The 15,084-nt window shown below is 49.5% G+C and overlaps 1 protein-coding gene across 2 annotated transcripts in view; it reads left to right on the plus strand.

The window, feature by feature from the left end:
• Window positions 1-9,240, plus strand: part of DMP1 (dentin matrix acidic phosphoprotein 1) — a 25,910-nt gene extending 16,670 nt beyond the window's left edge. Inside the window, exons 3-7 of one of the 2 annotated variants that reach the window (XM_077176928.1) lie at window positions 5,248-5,499; window positions 6,315-6,388; window positions 6,488-6,529; window positions 6,988-7,242; window positions 7,357-9,240. In XM_077176928.1, the coding sequence (XP_077033043.1) occupies window positions 6,326-6,388; window positions 6,488-6,529; window positions 6,988-7,242; window positions 7,357-8,613 (1,617 nt within the window). In that variant the 5' untranslated portion in view covers window positions 5,248-5,499; window positions 6,315-6,325 and the 3' untranslated portion in view covers window positions 8,614-9,240. The remainder of the gene's footprint in view (window positions 1-5,247; window positions 5,500-6,314; window positions 6,389-6,487; window positions 6,530-6,987; window positions 7,243-7,356) is intronic. The other variant, XM_054633672.2, reaches the window with a different exon arrangement.
• Window positions 9,241-15,084: the final 5,844 nt, after the last annotated feature.

Here is a 15,084-nt window from a genome sequence, read left to right on the forward strand (position 1 = left end):
CCATTGAATTCTACTGGAGGTTTAACAGAGTGTGAATGAGTTGTGTAAGAATTCATCTGTCATTTACAGCTGCTCATTTAAGGTGATTGGTATGAAATTACAAAGAACAACCTGGGGGGGGCAGGGAGAATGGTTAGGAAGTTTTATTTATTGATAAATCAAACAATGAAGAGTGTTAAAGTCATCATGGAAGAGAGAAGGCTGGATCCAGCCTTTATGACTGATATCTAAATTGGATGAATTGACTACTGAGGGAATAAGTTGAAGATCTCATAAATGTAGGTCTTAAAAGCAATCAGCTTCAATTCCTACTGCAGTCCCTGTGAAAATGGAGCAGAAATGCAGATCCCAGCCTCAGGATCAGGGGTGGTCAGTTGCCATAGTGATGTTCCTGTGCTGTATTTTAAGATGCTGGAGTCAGCTGTGCACAGCTTCCCTGGGAAGTGCACACCAACATTTTGGCTGCTGGCTGAATGCTTATACAGGTTTGTCACCAACGATCTCACATACTGTTTTCAGGAAAACAACATCCAGTAAGCAATTCCAGATTTTTCTTTGTTGCTCTGATATTCAGAACACGTTTATACTGCTTAAGCTTGGCCTGCCCCTCCTCCCAGTATTTAATGACCTCTTTAGGAACCACGGAAAACCAAGAAACATCCCCTTGGATTTAATACTTGTTTCTTGCTGAAAAGAAGTTTATCATAAGCATGTAGATTCCTGTATGGAGTAGCTTCTATGGGATTTTTGTTGTGTAGACCTTTGTGCAATATGGAATATTGTGGAAGATGTGGGTACAACACTCACATAATAATAGTTAATAGAAAGTTAGATTGTGACCAAATGAAAATCACCAGATGTGTAATGTGCTATGCTTTTATTTTCTGAGGCTGTATTAGTTGAGACTTCTCTGGCTTTGTGAGTTGTTTGGCATTGCTTGGGTTTTGGTAGTGAGGGGTTTCAGGTGGTGGTGTTTTGGTTTCTTGTTTTTTTTTTGGTTCCTTATATTATTTTTTTAAAGTTATTAGGATTTTGAGGATTCAAATGTCCTTGGAGGTATGAGCCAAATTGCTGATGATCTCTTGCTCAGAGCTGCACTGATGGTGTCAGTTTTTCCAGGCTCCCAGGGGACTGTGGTAGTGCTTCCTGTCCAGCTACACCGAGCAGCAATAAATTTAGCCCAAGTGAGCCATAATGACAATACAGGAATCAGAGGACTCCTGACCACTCTCCAAGAGGGTCTGGCTCTCCATACAGACATCTTCATCCCTCGAGCTGCCAGCCCTGTGCTGACTTCTCTGCTCCCTCTGGGAGCACTCCTGCACTCCTGCAGTGCCTACAATCATGCAATCATTTCCACCAGTCGTTTCCTTCTGATGTTTTTTTCCCCTCCAACAAGAAATCAGGGTGCTGTGACTCAGGAGACAGACACACACCTGACCTGCACAAACAGCACAACTGCCCCTATGTCACCCTGAGCAGTTCACTGATGTGATCAGGGGCAAGGCTGGCCCCTGATCTCTGCTCTATTTTCCTTCCTGAGAGCATTGACACTATGCTGCTTTCCAGATCTTTGCAATTCCCATTAGATGGGAGCAAGCACAGGGTGAAAGCTGCAGAAAGCTTTTCATATTAAGGCTGCATTATTGTTCCACTTCCAGCTTGTGACGGACAAATACTTACTGCTCTGACCTCCCAAGGGGTTGAATTGTGAGCAGGAAGTGATTGTAAAAGATATTGTACTCTGAGTGAGATGTTAGGAGCTGTAATTCCCCTCCAGTGTCTCTATGATTACTGCTGTCAGTGCTGACCTATTGACAGCCCAGTGTCACTGGAGCTACCTGGTAGCTGTGCCAGCACTGTCAAAACCGGTCCCTGCTGTGAGGCAGAGCTGAGCATCTGTCCCTGCCCTTACTTTGACTGAGGGCAGCAAGATGCAGCAGTGCCTGTGTGCGGGAAGGTGTGTTGGATCTGAAAGTGGCCAGGCAGAAATGAGACATCCTTGTCTACATCTGATGAAGTCACAGCCTCAAATTAGTGAATTCAGCCAAGCTGATGGATGAATATAGATTTATAGAACCTGACAAGCCAGTCACACACATCTGGAAGGGATGGCACAAAGCACTTGTCCAGCCATGAGCTCCAGCTGCAGTGGGCATGATGTGGATAGCAGTTATTGCTCCATGTGTTTTGCTTTGGCAAAAGTGACACAGAGCAGGTACAACACCTGTGAGACTTGGTCCCAACAGACCATTGGGGCTATATGCTGGTTTTGCTGGAGGTCATTGCTCAGAGTAGGATGGTAGAAAAATGCTATAAATAGACATATATAGAGTGTGAGGCTGGCACAGGAGGTGGGAAGTGAGGGATTTGGGGAGCTTGCCTTGCATAGGTTTTGGGAAAGGGCATGTTGCAACTTGAGAGTAGGATAAGGTTGGCAGCTCCCTTTGACAGTGTCACAGAGACTTTAAACAATCTGTGATGTCTGAAATAGGTGCCTGAAACAGAGCAAATGACTGGTGCCTTTAAAGTGCCTTTTTTCTCTGGCTGTAGAGGAAACTCCATGGTGGACATGGAGTAGGGTTAATGATCCTACCCCTGTGCTGACAGGATGCCAGGGGAGAGGGCTGTTGGTCTTATGCAGAGGTCTAGCATTAGCAGGTGCCTTGTGTGTGTCTGTATTTCAGGGCCCCTGGACTCAGGCTCCTGTGAGATGTTCTTTCCAGCAAGAGAAGTAGCAAATTTTAGAGGCTTAGAAGAAATCAAGCCTGTGTAGGGTTCTGTGCTGTGACAAGCATGCTGGTAGTTCCAAATCCACAGCATTTGCAGCTATGGGGCTTGCTCCCAGAAGGAGTTGGAATATCAGTGTTGCTCTTCAAACACCTAAAATGTCATCATTAGCTACTGGGCTCTGTGTCATGTTAATGCTGTGAATAGCAGACAGTGTTTACTCAGGTAACAAAATGAAACTGTGTTATAACACCTGTCACCAGAAAGTGTGGGGGAAAGGGATTTGGATTTGGATCTGACTATAAGGTAGGAGCTGGTGCTGAGTGTTTGGTTGAGTGCTGAGGACATCCTGCTCTCATCCTAGTCTTCCCTACTCCCCTCATTCACTGATTCTTTTCCTTTTGATGCTGCTGTCAAAATCCTTAAGTCTACTCAGGAGAGAAGTGCACCAGCAACATTAATATTATTAAAATACCCTGGACTGGAAAAAAAAAAGAGGAAACTGTTTTTTTCAACACTATTTAGTTCTTGAGTTTTTGATGCTGAGCTGATCAGTGGAGGAGAGCAGCTGTTATGTTCTTCTTCCCCCAGCTGGCTGGCTGTAGTGCCAGCTAGTCTTTTGGCTTTGGTGTCTCTTATCTCTCCTGCTGTCTGCACTCATTTCTTTCCTCTGTTCTCATGAACACTACACAGTCCAGACTGTCAAACAGAGGAGTGATATTCCTGCATCTTCATACCAGTCCTGCCAGTTTTCTAGTTTCTGACTTGGCCACATACTCCCCGGTAGTCCGAGGGTGCCAACTTCAGCCTGGCCAGGCTTCCCCCATCTTCCTTCCAGGGACTGAGCATCTTGGTAGGGTAGGACTTGTGGAAATACCCAGTGGCATTTAAAACACCCAACAGATAGCTGCTGCTCCCCTCCTCAATCCCTTTCTCACCTTTGATGTAACAACAATAATCCTTGATATTATTTTTTCTTTATAAGGTTAAATGTAAGGTTGCAGTATGTGGGCTGGGGTTTCCTTTCCTTGGAAAACAGAGGCAGGTCTGCTTGGGCAATCTGGTTAAAGCTGTAGGATGATCTCTGGAAGGCATTTGGGGTGCAGACCTCATTGATGGACCCAGGGCTATTGGAGATTACAGGGATGTGGGTCAGGTCAGTGTGCTGTGAGTGAGCATTGTGGGATGTGCTGGTGCTGTGGGTGTTTCAGGGCTTTTGCAAAGGAGGGAAGTGACCTTGGGGTAGTGGCTGGTGGGGCAATGGGTGATGTGTTATACAAGAGCCGGGCATGCAGAGCTTGGTGTTTATCTCTTTCTTGCACCACAGCACCTGGACATGAGGCACCACCAGATCTTTGGGGGCTAAGTTAAATGCAGGTTTGACATTAAAAAAAAAAAAAAAGAAAAAAAAAGACAAAACATGGTAATTGTTGGAGGTGCTTAAAAAAGGTTGGTAATATGAACTCATAACTGGCTGGGGACAGGGGTATAATTTTGACACAGGTCAAAAGGAAAATACATCCCATGGTATCTGCAGCAGGGGTCAGGTGGGGAAGAAGAGGGAAAACATCTGCTGAAGGTATGGGCACAGGAATGAGCAGCTTGATGGTGACCATCTTGAGGACAAGGGGCTGTGGGGAAAGCAGGGGGGCCACAGTGGCACTGGGGCCTCCCTGCATGGGGTGCAGGAGGAAGGAGAAAAATTATACTCATCACATTCAGCACCTTGTAGTCCTTGCAGGACAGACACACATGGACTGTGGGCTGGTAGTGAGGGGGGGAACAGCAGGAGATTGTGAGGATGAAATTACACCCAGCAGCAGACTGACATGTCTGGTTTCACAAGATGCTCTGTCCAGCACGAGGCATGCCATCTGGATGCTGTTTTCTACAGCCTGAGCTAATTCAGATAACCTACAGTTTACAGAGCCCTGGCTCAATCCTGACCTGCCCAAGTTTCCTTCAGTCATTTATTTCCCAGTGCCAGCATCTCCTGTGAATGTCAGCAAAGCTGCAACCCTGTCCATGTCCCCATGGCACATATTGTGATCTGAGTTTTCCAGGGCAGAGGTAGCATCCCCTCCCTGTCCAGCAGCTGGAAGGAGCACTGGAATGCTACACTCAGTGCAGAGTGTGTGATGCTCCCTATACACTTCCATTTAGTATTTCCCTTCTTCCTGGTACCTGTGTGGGCATGAAAGTAAGATGAGTACTCTCTTTCTAGGGTGGTTTTATGCTCCTGCCCCAAGGCTGAGAGCTGGCAGGGAAATGGTCCCTGTGTGTTTCAGCACCCTGGCCCATGGCACCGGGCAAACTCTGCTCCCAAGGTTATTTTGCACAGGTTAGGAGGACATCATCCCTGGGATGGGGTCCAATGCTTGGCGTGGGTGACGCTGTAGTTGTTTGCGTGTGTCATGGAGGGAAGTGTGTGAATGGGATAAATTTAGCAGTCAAAACACAGGGCCAGCACAGTCTGTCATTAAGTGCCCTCCCATCTCATCATCCTGCAACCACAAGGAGCTTTTTTAGGGCCGGCGTCATGGCAGAGGCCAGAGGAAGTGTGGGAGGCCAGTTCCTGGTGACACCTCCAGGCACAGCAGCGCTGCCCAGTGGTGCCATTGGCTGCCCCCGCCCGGGGCTGGCACTGACCAGCAGTTAAATGCCTGCCCGGGCACCCTGGGACACACAGCCTGGACCATTCCAACACAGCCAGCCAGCTCATCCCTTCCCCGGCACCATAGGAGACGGAGGCTTGCATCACACCTTGAGGTAAAGGTCTTGGTTTCTTTGGGTTGATCTGGCATTGCCTGGAGGGAAAATGACAACGTTTGGAAAAAGGAGTTGAAGATTTCCTCACAAGTTTTGGTTGAAAGCAGGAGGCTTATCATCTGGGATGTAGGTGTTGCTTTGTCAGGGAAGAAATCAGAAGTGTGCTCATTCCAGCATGTTTTGGGTGCAGGGTGATGTTCAGTGTGGTTAGTGTATCCCATAGGGAAGAGGTGCTGGGCTGGGCTTAAAGAAAATGCTTGGAAAATGAGAGCAGAGCTGGAGGAGAGCCCCCACTGCTTTATCTGCCTGCCAGGCAGCAGTGCTGCTGGGGTGCCCACCCAGAGGGCTCTGGAGATGCAGCTCTCTGTGGTGTTATCTCATTGGGATGCTCCACTTTGGAATGCTAGGAGATTTTATGAGGCTGTGGGGACCACTCCAGGTGGGAGGGGCAGCTCTGCAGCCCATGGTCTCACAGTGCTGCCCATCTGAGGTGCAGGCTCCTGTCACAACCACTGAGCTCAGCTGAGTGGTGACATTACTTTGGGAACAGGAAATTCAGGAGAGCTTTCCTGCTCCTTAATGATGCTCAGACAAAAAGTCTGCCGGTACATGGCTGGGTATTTCAAATCCCAAACTAAAGGGAGGTTTCTGCACAGGAGGTGCCAGGAGGTGGCACAAGGACAAATCCCTGGCTTATTTGATGACGCGCCAGGCTGAGCATTGTGATTTGGGAGGGCTTTGTGGGACAAAATTCCAGCCAGAGGCACATGCAAAGGCTTTGCTCTAGCCTGCAAATATTTCATTCCTTGTTGCAGCCACAGGGACCATGACTGACATGAGGACTGCATTCCTGGTGCTGCTTCTATGGGCTGTGGCCTGTGCTCACCCTGTAAGTACCCCCTGGACTGACACTCCCACCCCAAACCCCTTGGTTTTGCCCAGCCAAGGCACACTGATCACTGATCAAATGTCTCCTGGATGCGTTTAGGTGCCTGGCCATGAACCCCCCCACCCCAGTGCCCTGCAGGAGGTAAGCCACAGGTGCCGCTGTGCCACAGGGAGCAGCCCCTCAGGGAGCAAGTCTGGGATGGGGAGCCAGCTCTGGACAGGCATCCTTGGACCAGGAGCCAGGGAGGGATCTGCTGCTTCTAGGGGTCTTTGAGCTTTGTCTGTCTGCTCAGTCTTTTCAAGCTGGGTTGGTTTCACCCTGTTTTGCCTTGCCTCCCTGGAAAAGTTCCCAGTTCACCTGACACCTTTTGCTGTGCTAGCCCTGAGATAGCCCAGCTTGGGCTTTTCTGGGCTGCCCTTTTGTTGGTGGCTACCATTTTATTTTGTAACTGCAGAAATAACTAAAGGGCTGAGGTGCAAGTATTAGAAAAGACTTGAGCTCTTGCATGGCTTGGGAGTGAGGTCCTGCAGCAGCAGCAGTAAAAGTACTGTGGTTGGTGTTTAATAAACCAAAAGCACCACGTAATGTTTTGCCTCCAGGATACCGCAAATGAAGATTACATTGACAAGTTGGGCAACCACCTGGATGGTGGGGATGGCAGACATCATCCTGCCAGTCCAGAGACAGGGGAAAATGCACTTGCCAGGGACCTGGCAGGTGGGAATGCCGTGGATGAGGAGCTGGGTGAGCTCAGTGGCCAAGATGTGGGAGACCAAGTTGGGCAGGCTCAGCATGTGAACCAGGTGGACCATGAAGACATGAGCGCTCGCAATGGGAATGACCTTGGTTTCATGGTGAGTGAGTGGAGAGGAATGTTTTGTTCTGCTAGGAAAGCTCCCTCGGCCCCAAAGCTGGCATTGGGCAAGGCTGTGCTTGGCTTTGCATTCATCTGTTTGTCACCTCCATAGGAGGTGGATGCCCGTGACACTGATGATGCTGACGATGGAGACCACTACGGCACCAGAGCCAACGCGTTTCCCTCCCATGGTGGCGGGTTCCTGGATGAGGAGGATGACAGTGGGGACGACACCTTCGATGCCAATGGGGAAGAAGAGAGGGGTGAAGGCCCTACCTACGGGGCTGGTGCTGATGGGGCAGGGGAACACAAGCCTGATGCTGGCCGTGGGGATGATGGGGCTGGAGTGGGGCACAGCAGCAGCAGCAGCAGCAGTGAGAGCATTGGGGCAGACCACCGACGCTACAGGAACTATGGCTTTGGGCACACCTACAGGCACAGAGGGGCCAGCAGCAGCAGCCAGGAGGAGAGCTATGACTTCCAGGACGAAGCCATGCAGGGGGATGATCCCTCTGTCTTTGACGGCCCAGGCAGCAGCTACAGGATGCGCCACACTGGCCCCCATGCTCTGGGGAACAGTGGGGAGAGTGCCCAGGGAGCTGGCTCCCACCGCTGGGAGGAGGGTGACAGCAGGTCCCCCGAGGTGGAGGATGGTGACTCTGGAGAAGACAGCCCATCTGTGGAGAACAGTCAGTCAGAAGAGCCTGTTGACAGCCAGTCAGAGGAAAAAAGCTCCAGCCACTCCAGGGAGGATGGGGATGGGGATGGGGATGGGGAGGACAGCCCCTCCAGGGAAGATGAGGACAGTGAGTCCAGGGAGTCCACTGATGAGCAGTCAGATGAAGAGCCAGGGGAGACCCCAGAGGTGGTAAGAACCTTGAATGAGCACAGCAACAGTCAAACCTGGGAAGGTCAGGAGGACTGGGATTCTGCTGAGGACAGGAGTGTGCTGTCCACACCTGACAGTGAGTCCAGGGAAGAAGAGAATGAACTGAGCAAGTCCAGGGAAGATGATGATGACCGGAGCCATTCCACAGAGGAAACTGTGGAGGAGTCAGAGGAGGATGAGAATGACTCTGTGCCAAGCACATCAGCTGAGAGCCCAGAGGTGCCAGAGGATGACAGCAGCCCAGAGGACAACACAGGTGAGGACAGCAGGTCCGCAGAGAGCGACAACAGCGAGTCCCAGGAAGATGAGGATGATGCGGAGAGCCACTCCCAGGAGGATGCCACTCACGAGTCCAGCAGCCACGGGGACGACAGCTCCCTGCAGAGCCTGGAGAGTGGGGTCCACAAGCAGCAGCTGGGTGCCCTGCGCCACAGACCTGCTGCAGACTATGATGACAATGACTGCCAGGATGGGTACTGACCTGTGCCCCGGGACCTCAGCGGCATGAAGGGTGTGGGGGGAGGAGGGGTTAATTTATTTGCCATATAGCCTGGTTACTTCTTCTCAAGAAGTGGTTAAAATGGAGTGGTTAATGCTGTGGTTAAAATGGAGTTTGGGTTTGCCAGAGTTAGGCCTGGGCATGCTACACAGGGAATGAAAGGCTTGCCAGGCAAAGGGAAAACACCAAACTACAGCAAGCAGGGGTATTTTCTGTATCAAACTGGAGAGCAGCTGAGAGCTGTGAGGGCCAGCAGGGTGATGCTGCCCACTTGCCCCAGGAGCACAGTGGTGGCTTGGCACTTCTGGGCATGCTGGGCAGGTCCCTGTGTTCGCTCCTTGTGTTTACCTACCCAGACTCCAGTTGGCGCTTTCCATTAACTCTATGTCCAGCACATAAAAAGGAAAAGCTACAGCTGGTGTGCACATGTGGTGCATGGGTACAGCAGGGTGTGAAGTACCACTTCAGGATGGGATGTATGTAATATTTTTATTATTTTGTAAGAAATGTACAGAAAACATTATACTGTATCCTTTTTGCACTTGTATTTCAAAGCTGAAATATACCCTGTTGATTTCTTTAATCACCATTAAAACCACCAAACTCCACTGTAGTGTGGTTTGAGGTGTTGCTGGTTTTTTTCTTCTGGGTGTATCAGGGCCTGCAGTTTGGGGCTGGACCAGAAGGAGAGGGAAGCAAAGGGCAGGATATGTGTGTGGAGAGCCACAGCATGCCGGGAGGAGGGGGAAAGCAAAAGCTGAGGGTGTTCCCACTCCCTCTATTTCCAGGTGCCCCAAAGGCCACCCCTGCCACTTTGTGAACCCGCAGTGCAGTGGAAAATCTGGCTGATGACCCCAGTGAGCTGGGCCTGAAGCTTTGCTATATTAGGGCCATTACCTCCTGCAATGTGAGCAAGGTTTGTGCTGCTCTTCCTGAGGTGCTGGAAAGGTGTCCCAGGGCATGAGGACTCTTCTGGTCCACTGGCTTTGTGTGCCCATGGTGGCGCCTGCTTCCAGGTTCCCTGCAGCAGAGATGCAGGTGAGCAAGGTAAAGGTGTTACCATGTGTAAAGCCTGCAAATAAACAACATGTTATTTAAAATGACATTATTTTAAATTCCACCCAGGCCTTTCTTCCTTGTTCACATGTGCAAGACAAGCAGTACGATGTGGGTTTCGATGATGAAGGTGAAGCCTTGGGCTGTTGTGTCACTGTGCAGTTTTACAGCATGGAGTTGTGGCTCTGCAGGGGACAGTCCCCAAGGGGCCAGGGTGAGTGGGTACATTCCCTTCAGCTGTCAAGTCTCAGGGCTGAGCATTGCAGTACCAAATTCAAGAACCTGTAAAAAAAATGAAATATTTTCCTGCTACTTTTAGCAGAACCACACTTAATTTGTAGCCTGTTTCCACCACTTGAAGGCTGGGAGCTGAACAACTAGCGGTTTTTATGGAAATTGTGTTTTAATTTTCACCCTGTGAAAACCTTTTTCTGCTTCTGTATGAGATCAGCTCTGAAACTTGTGGCTTCCCCATGCTGCTGTCTTGGGAATGAGCCTCTTTCCTGACCCTTCATCCCACTAGTCCCCACTTCACTGTGAATACCTCAGCTGTGACCTGGCCCTTATTTTTTGGACCTCTCGCATCAGTTGTGTGAATAGCTGGGGATACTGTGATGGCAGTGATGCCTGTCAGGGTCATGAGCACCAAAACTCTGGAGCGCAGCTCCACCACTGGGGTGAAAGACAGCAAGCGTGGCTATCTTGTGTTTGGCTGCAGCCAAAAGGTCTGGGTCACATCCCTGTCGCTGTAGTTTACAGTTGTAGCAAGGACGTGTTTGCTGCTGTGGGGCAGGCAGGGCTGGGAGCCCTCCCGCGGCCAGCAAGCGGTGCTGCTGTCCAGGCAGCGGCGACGTTCTGGGGCCGCCTCTGTCACACGGCTGGGTCACATCCCGGGGGCCACTGGAGGTCGTGTTCACGTAGCGACAGCTGGTGGGGACGGGGATGGAGCAGTTTTTTTCGGATCCCTCCAGGAAGAGGCGTGCAGCTCTGCAGTGAGCCCAGCCTGCGAGAAGGACAGTGGAAACGATTCTGTCCATGACCCTGTGTCCCTCTTCATCCTTGTGGGAGTGGTGCTGGGGTGCACAGCGGCCTGGCACAGCGGGGCAGGGGACTGCATGTCCCTGTCCTCCTCATTTCATGCATGGAGAGAAAAACTGGATTGATTTGGGTATAATGTGAGCGGGAGGCACGAGTGCCTTGCAAACAGGGCTGAGGTTATCCGGCTGTGTGCTCCTGGGGACATGCTGCCACTACAGTCGTGTCCTGGCCAGCAACGCCCAAAACTTGCCTCCCGCTGGCTGGCTGCTCCCCAAAAGCCAGGGAGCCGGTGCCAGAGCTGACTGCTGCTTGCTGGTCCTGCCAGGACAGCTTCCCACGGGACCATCCCTCCTGGGCATTGCCCTTCTCTGGGAAAACCTCCTGCTTGGCCTCAGGGAGGGAGCGGCTCATGTTGGGCTCACGCAGGGATTTGCCCAGAACCTGCCAAGGACATCTGCAAGGTTTTGGGGGGCACTGGTGTTATTGGACTGTCCCTATCAAATGCTGTTCATCTGTGTATAAGCAGGACCACCCTGCTTGACATCTGGAAGGGCTTGATGATGGGCAGGATTTCACAGGGTGAGGTTTTGGATGGGCAGAGGGAGTAAGACCAAAAGATGCTCTTTGGGAGGATTTAAAGGCATTTTTAGGAGTTTATGTATTCGGTTTTTTAGGAGTTTATGTATTCGGTGCCATGTGTCTGTGCACTGTGAGCATTGGAGGGGGAAACTCCTGCTCTTTGCTGTTGGGCTGGCAGGATAAGCAGCTGGGAAGGTCAGCCACAGGCTATGCCATCGCTGGAGATGTTCCTGCCTCCAGTTTCAGGATGATTATGTGATGAAGTTGTCAGATTCAGTTTTCCTGACGGGTTAGGCAGGGATAAAAAATGCCCACGTCAATGGATGCTTTTATTATCCACCCACATGACATTCTTTCGTTCTTTGTGCATTGGGGGTGGCCTCCAGAGCTGAATGCAGCAATTTACCCAGAAATCAGCATTGGGGGTTAAAGCAGGTATTTTTGGATCCATTTGGGTTTTTGAAAACATGAGTTTGCATAACCTTAAAATAAAGGTTTCTGGTGTTTTTTGTTTTTTGAGTTTTTTGGGGTTTTTTTTTTGTTTTTTTTTTTTGTCCTAAGAAGAAAAAATTCTATTTTAAATAAGTAGCTGGTGGCTGAAGTGGTGGGAGGCAGCCGTGCTGAGCCTGGCTGTGGCAGCTGAACTTGGGGCAGCCATGGCATACAAGCTGTACTTATTCAACCCCATTATTTTCCTGGATTTGGTGGGAGAAACAGAGAGACCCCTGCACTTGCAGGCCACCTCTCCATCCAGCGGTGGCTTTTTTGACAGTGCAGACAAATTTCCTGGGCCTCCCATGGTGATCTGAGTTCCACAGCTGGCTGCAGGCTTTTTCTTGGCCTGTGTTTGTGTTTAGCAAAATGGGAGTATCTGTGAAAGAAACAACGATAGAATCACAGAATGATCTTGGTTGGAAGGGACCTTAAACACCATCTCAATTCAACCCCCCTGCCATGGGCAGGGACACTAGACCAGGTTTCTCAGAGCCCCATCCAACCTGGTCTTGAACACTTCCAGGGATGGGGCATCTACTGCTTCTCTGAGCAACCTGTTCCAGTGCCTCACCACCCTCACAGCAGAGAATTTCCTCCTACTGAATCTAAAGCTTCTCTCTCTCAGCTTGAAGTCATCCCCCCCTTGTCTTGCACTACATGCCCTTGTAAGAAACTTCTCTTCCTCTTCCTTGTAGGCTCCCTTCAGGTCTGATGGGATTGTCTCGTCTGTGCCCCCTGGGATGTAATTCTCTTGTGGGAACCACTCCTCTCCAAGCACACTGTGGGGCCAGGAGAGTTTGATTGCGTTTCTCTGCCCTTTTCAATGGGGAGGAAAAACCTCTGACGGAATCACTAAGGCCATCAATCTGAACAAAAGAAATATCCCAGACGTGGGAAAACAGCCTTTGACCTCAGTGAAACCCCAAAATGTTACAAACCTTTTGAATGCTTGAAGGAAATTTTTCTTCCAGTTCTCTTTACTGCCATGCACTTTGATGGCAAATAACTTTCCCATCCCTGGCTTAGCCATGTCCTGGGAGTTTTGTGGTTCCCCCAGCACTGCCCCAAGAAGCCAGGCACCACAGGATAGTACAAGTAAAGTGTAAGTGTTAGCATCCACCTGTACTGCATTCCCCCAGCTCATGATGGAAACCTTAAATCCTCTCATACTGCACTCCTCAAATTCACGATGGAAACCTTCAGAGTGAGCAAGTGGTTTGCAGTTCAGTTTTTTCCTGTTTCCTGAAATGCAAAGCTGCAAAGAGCAGTTGTATTTTAGCAGAAGGCATCAGGTTACTGAACACAGGGGCTGAAACTGCACCTTGGGGGCCAGGGCAACATCTGCTCTTTCTAGACCTGGTGTTGTTTCACCTGCAGAGCAAAAAGTAGTTTTATGATAGTGTGAAAACTTTGTAAAGACACCTTTTAAAAAAGGGAAATGAGTGCCTGAGTGTCAAGGTACTTTTTGCAGAAGACACGCTCTTCTCTATGTATTTAGGCCAGTTTGGATGGGGCTTTAAGCAACCTGGTCTGGTGGGAGGTGTCCCTGCCCATGGCAGGGGACTGGGACTAGATGAAATTTAAGGTCCCCTCCAATCCAAAGCATTCTGTCATTCTGTGATATGTGGATACATACATCACTCTTCTGCAACCCATGTGTATACACAATAACAAATAACCAGTTCAGGAGCAGCAGTTCCTGCTGATACACACAGCACACTCTGCCTCTGCTGCAAGTAGGGCCTTTTTAATGCCATACTCAGGGGTTTTACCAAGTTAGAGCAGTGTATGCAGTGACAGGGAGGTAGGAGCCATCACCAGTGCAGCACAGAAGCAGTGTGCTTCCACACCTTCCAGATGCCTGAAGGTCCAGGGATACTGATTTAACTTTGTTAGAGAGCTCAGTTCCTGAGCTGAATGTGCAGGTGGTTGGTTGTTACTTCTGCAATGAACAGAGGCTACTTTCCTGTTTGCCTTCTGAAAATAAGACCTTTTGGGGGGTTTATTTGGCTTTTTCTCCCGAGGATGTGTTTGAGAGCTCTCACATGTGGATGGAGGCAGAGACAGCTGGGAGGACCAGAGCTGGTAACTTGCTCTGGCTGATGAAGAGTTTCTTGTTCCCGAAAAAAAGAAAAACAAACAAACAGGAGATCCAATATAGAGATACTGCTCAAACACGTGAGGGCCTGGGTGGTGGCAAGTCTGGGATTTACGATAATGCTGCAACCTTGCCTCAGTGATTTGCTGGGTTTGGTTCCCAGAGTTCAGGGTGCTTCAAAGTGCTCACATTACAGAGCTACTCCTGGCCTGCATTTTGCCAGGAAATAGAATTAACTTCCTTTTTCTGGTTTCTGCTCAGAGAAAAAGGAAAATCATGTGATATGTTCAGTTGCAGAGGGCCAATATATAAAGATTGTGTACTGATAATGGAGACTGATACAAGGTGCATTTTAGATATTCTCCCCTCACACTTTTATTCTAAAATTGGATGTTGGCAAAAGAATGATGAGTTGTGTGTGCAGCTGATGCTGGTTTGCATTTGTGTTTGTGCTCTGAGAGGTAAGGGGAAAGAGAGGCATTCCTTATTCTTATGCTGTTTCTCCCTCTTCTTTCTCATCACTTCTCTCCCCAGCTGGTGACCGTGGTACACACACTCCCGTCCCTGACAGTATGTGAGGAGAGCTGGAAGCCAGGGCAAGCTCTCAGGTGACTCCTATATACAGGTTTTGGGGTTACCCTGGCCACTGAGCTGCATAGCAGGGGTGTCGCTATAGGACACGAAACAGCACAAGCACACAACACTGCTGCTTTCAAGGTGAAGAAAAGGGAAGTTTATTTTCTGACTTTAGCATTTATAGTTTTCTAAAAGTGACAATGGATTGGAGGGTGAAAGTGCCACCCCTCCAATGACACTGGACAAACTAACAGTCTATCAAATTTCTCAAATAAAAGAATGCAAAACAGTAAGTTATTTACAGAAAGTGTGTGAGAAAGTTTGCTACAAGAATGTTAACATCAGAAGGCTTAGAAAATCTTAAAAAATCAGGGCGACACAGGGGTGCCCCTTTCCCTGGCTGCAGCAGCACCTTTGTCTCTTCCCACCATGCTCAAAGTGTCCTTCTGGTTTTGTTTTCTTTACTTATTTTTGGCTTTGAGGTTTCCTTTCAGAATAGCTTCAGGGCATGGAAATAGGACGGCGTGGCCTCAGCCCTGCAGTGTGCCGGGTAGGGCAGGAGCACTCTGCTCTGCTCATTTACCGCTCTGCAAAAATAATAACTAAATTT

The sequence above is a fragment of the Agelaius phoeniceus genome, chromosome 4, assembly GCF_051311805.1.
Source record: "Agelaius phoeniceus isolate bAgePho1 chromosome 4, bAgePho1.hap1, whole genome shotgun sequence".
Taxonomy (NCBI): Eukaryota; Metazoa; Chordata; class Aves; order Passeriformes; family Icteridae; genus Agelaius; species Agelaius phoeniceus.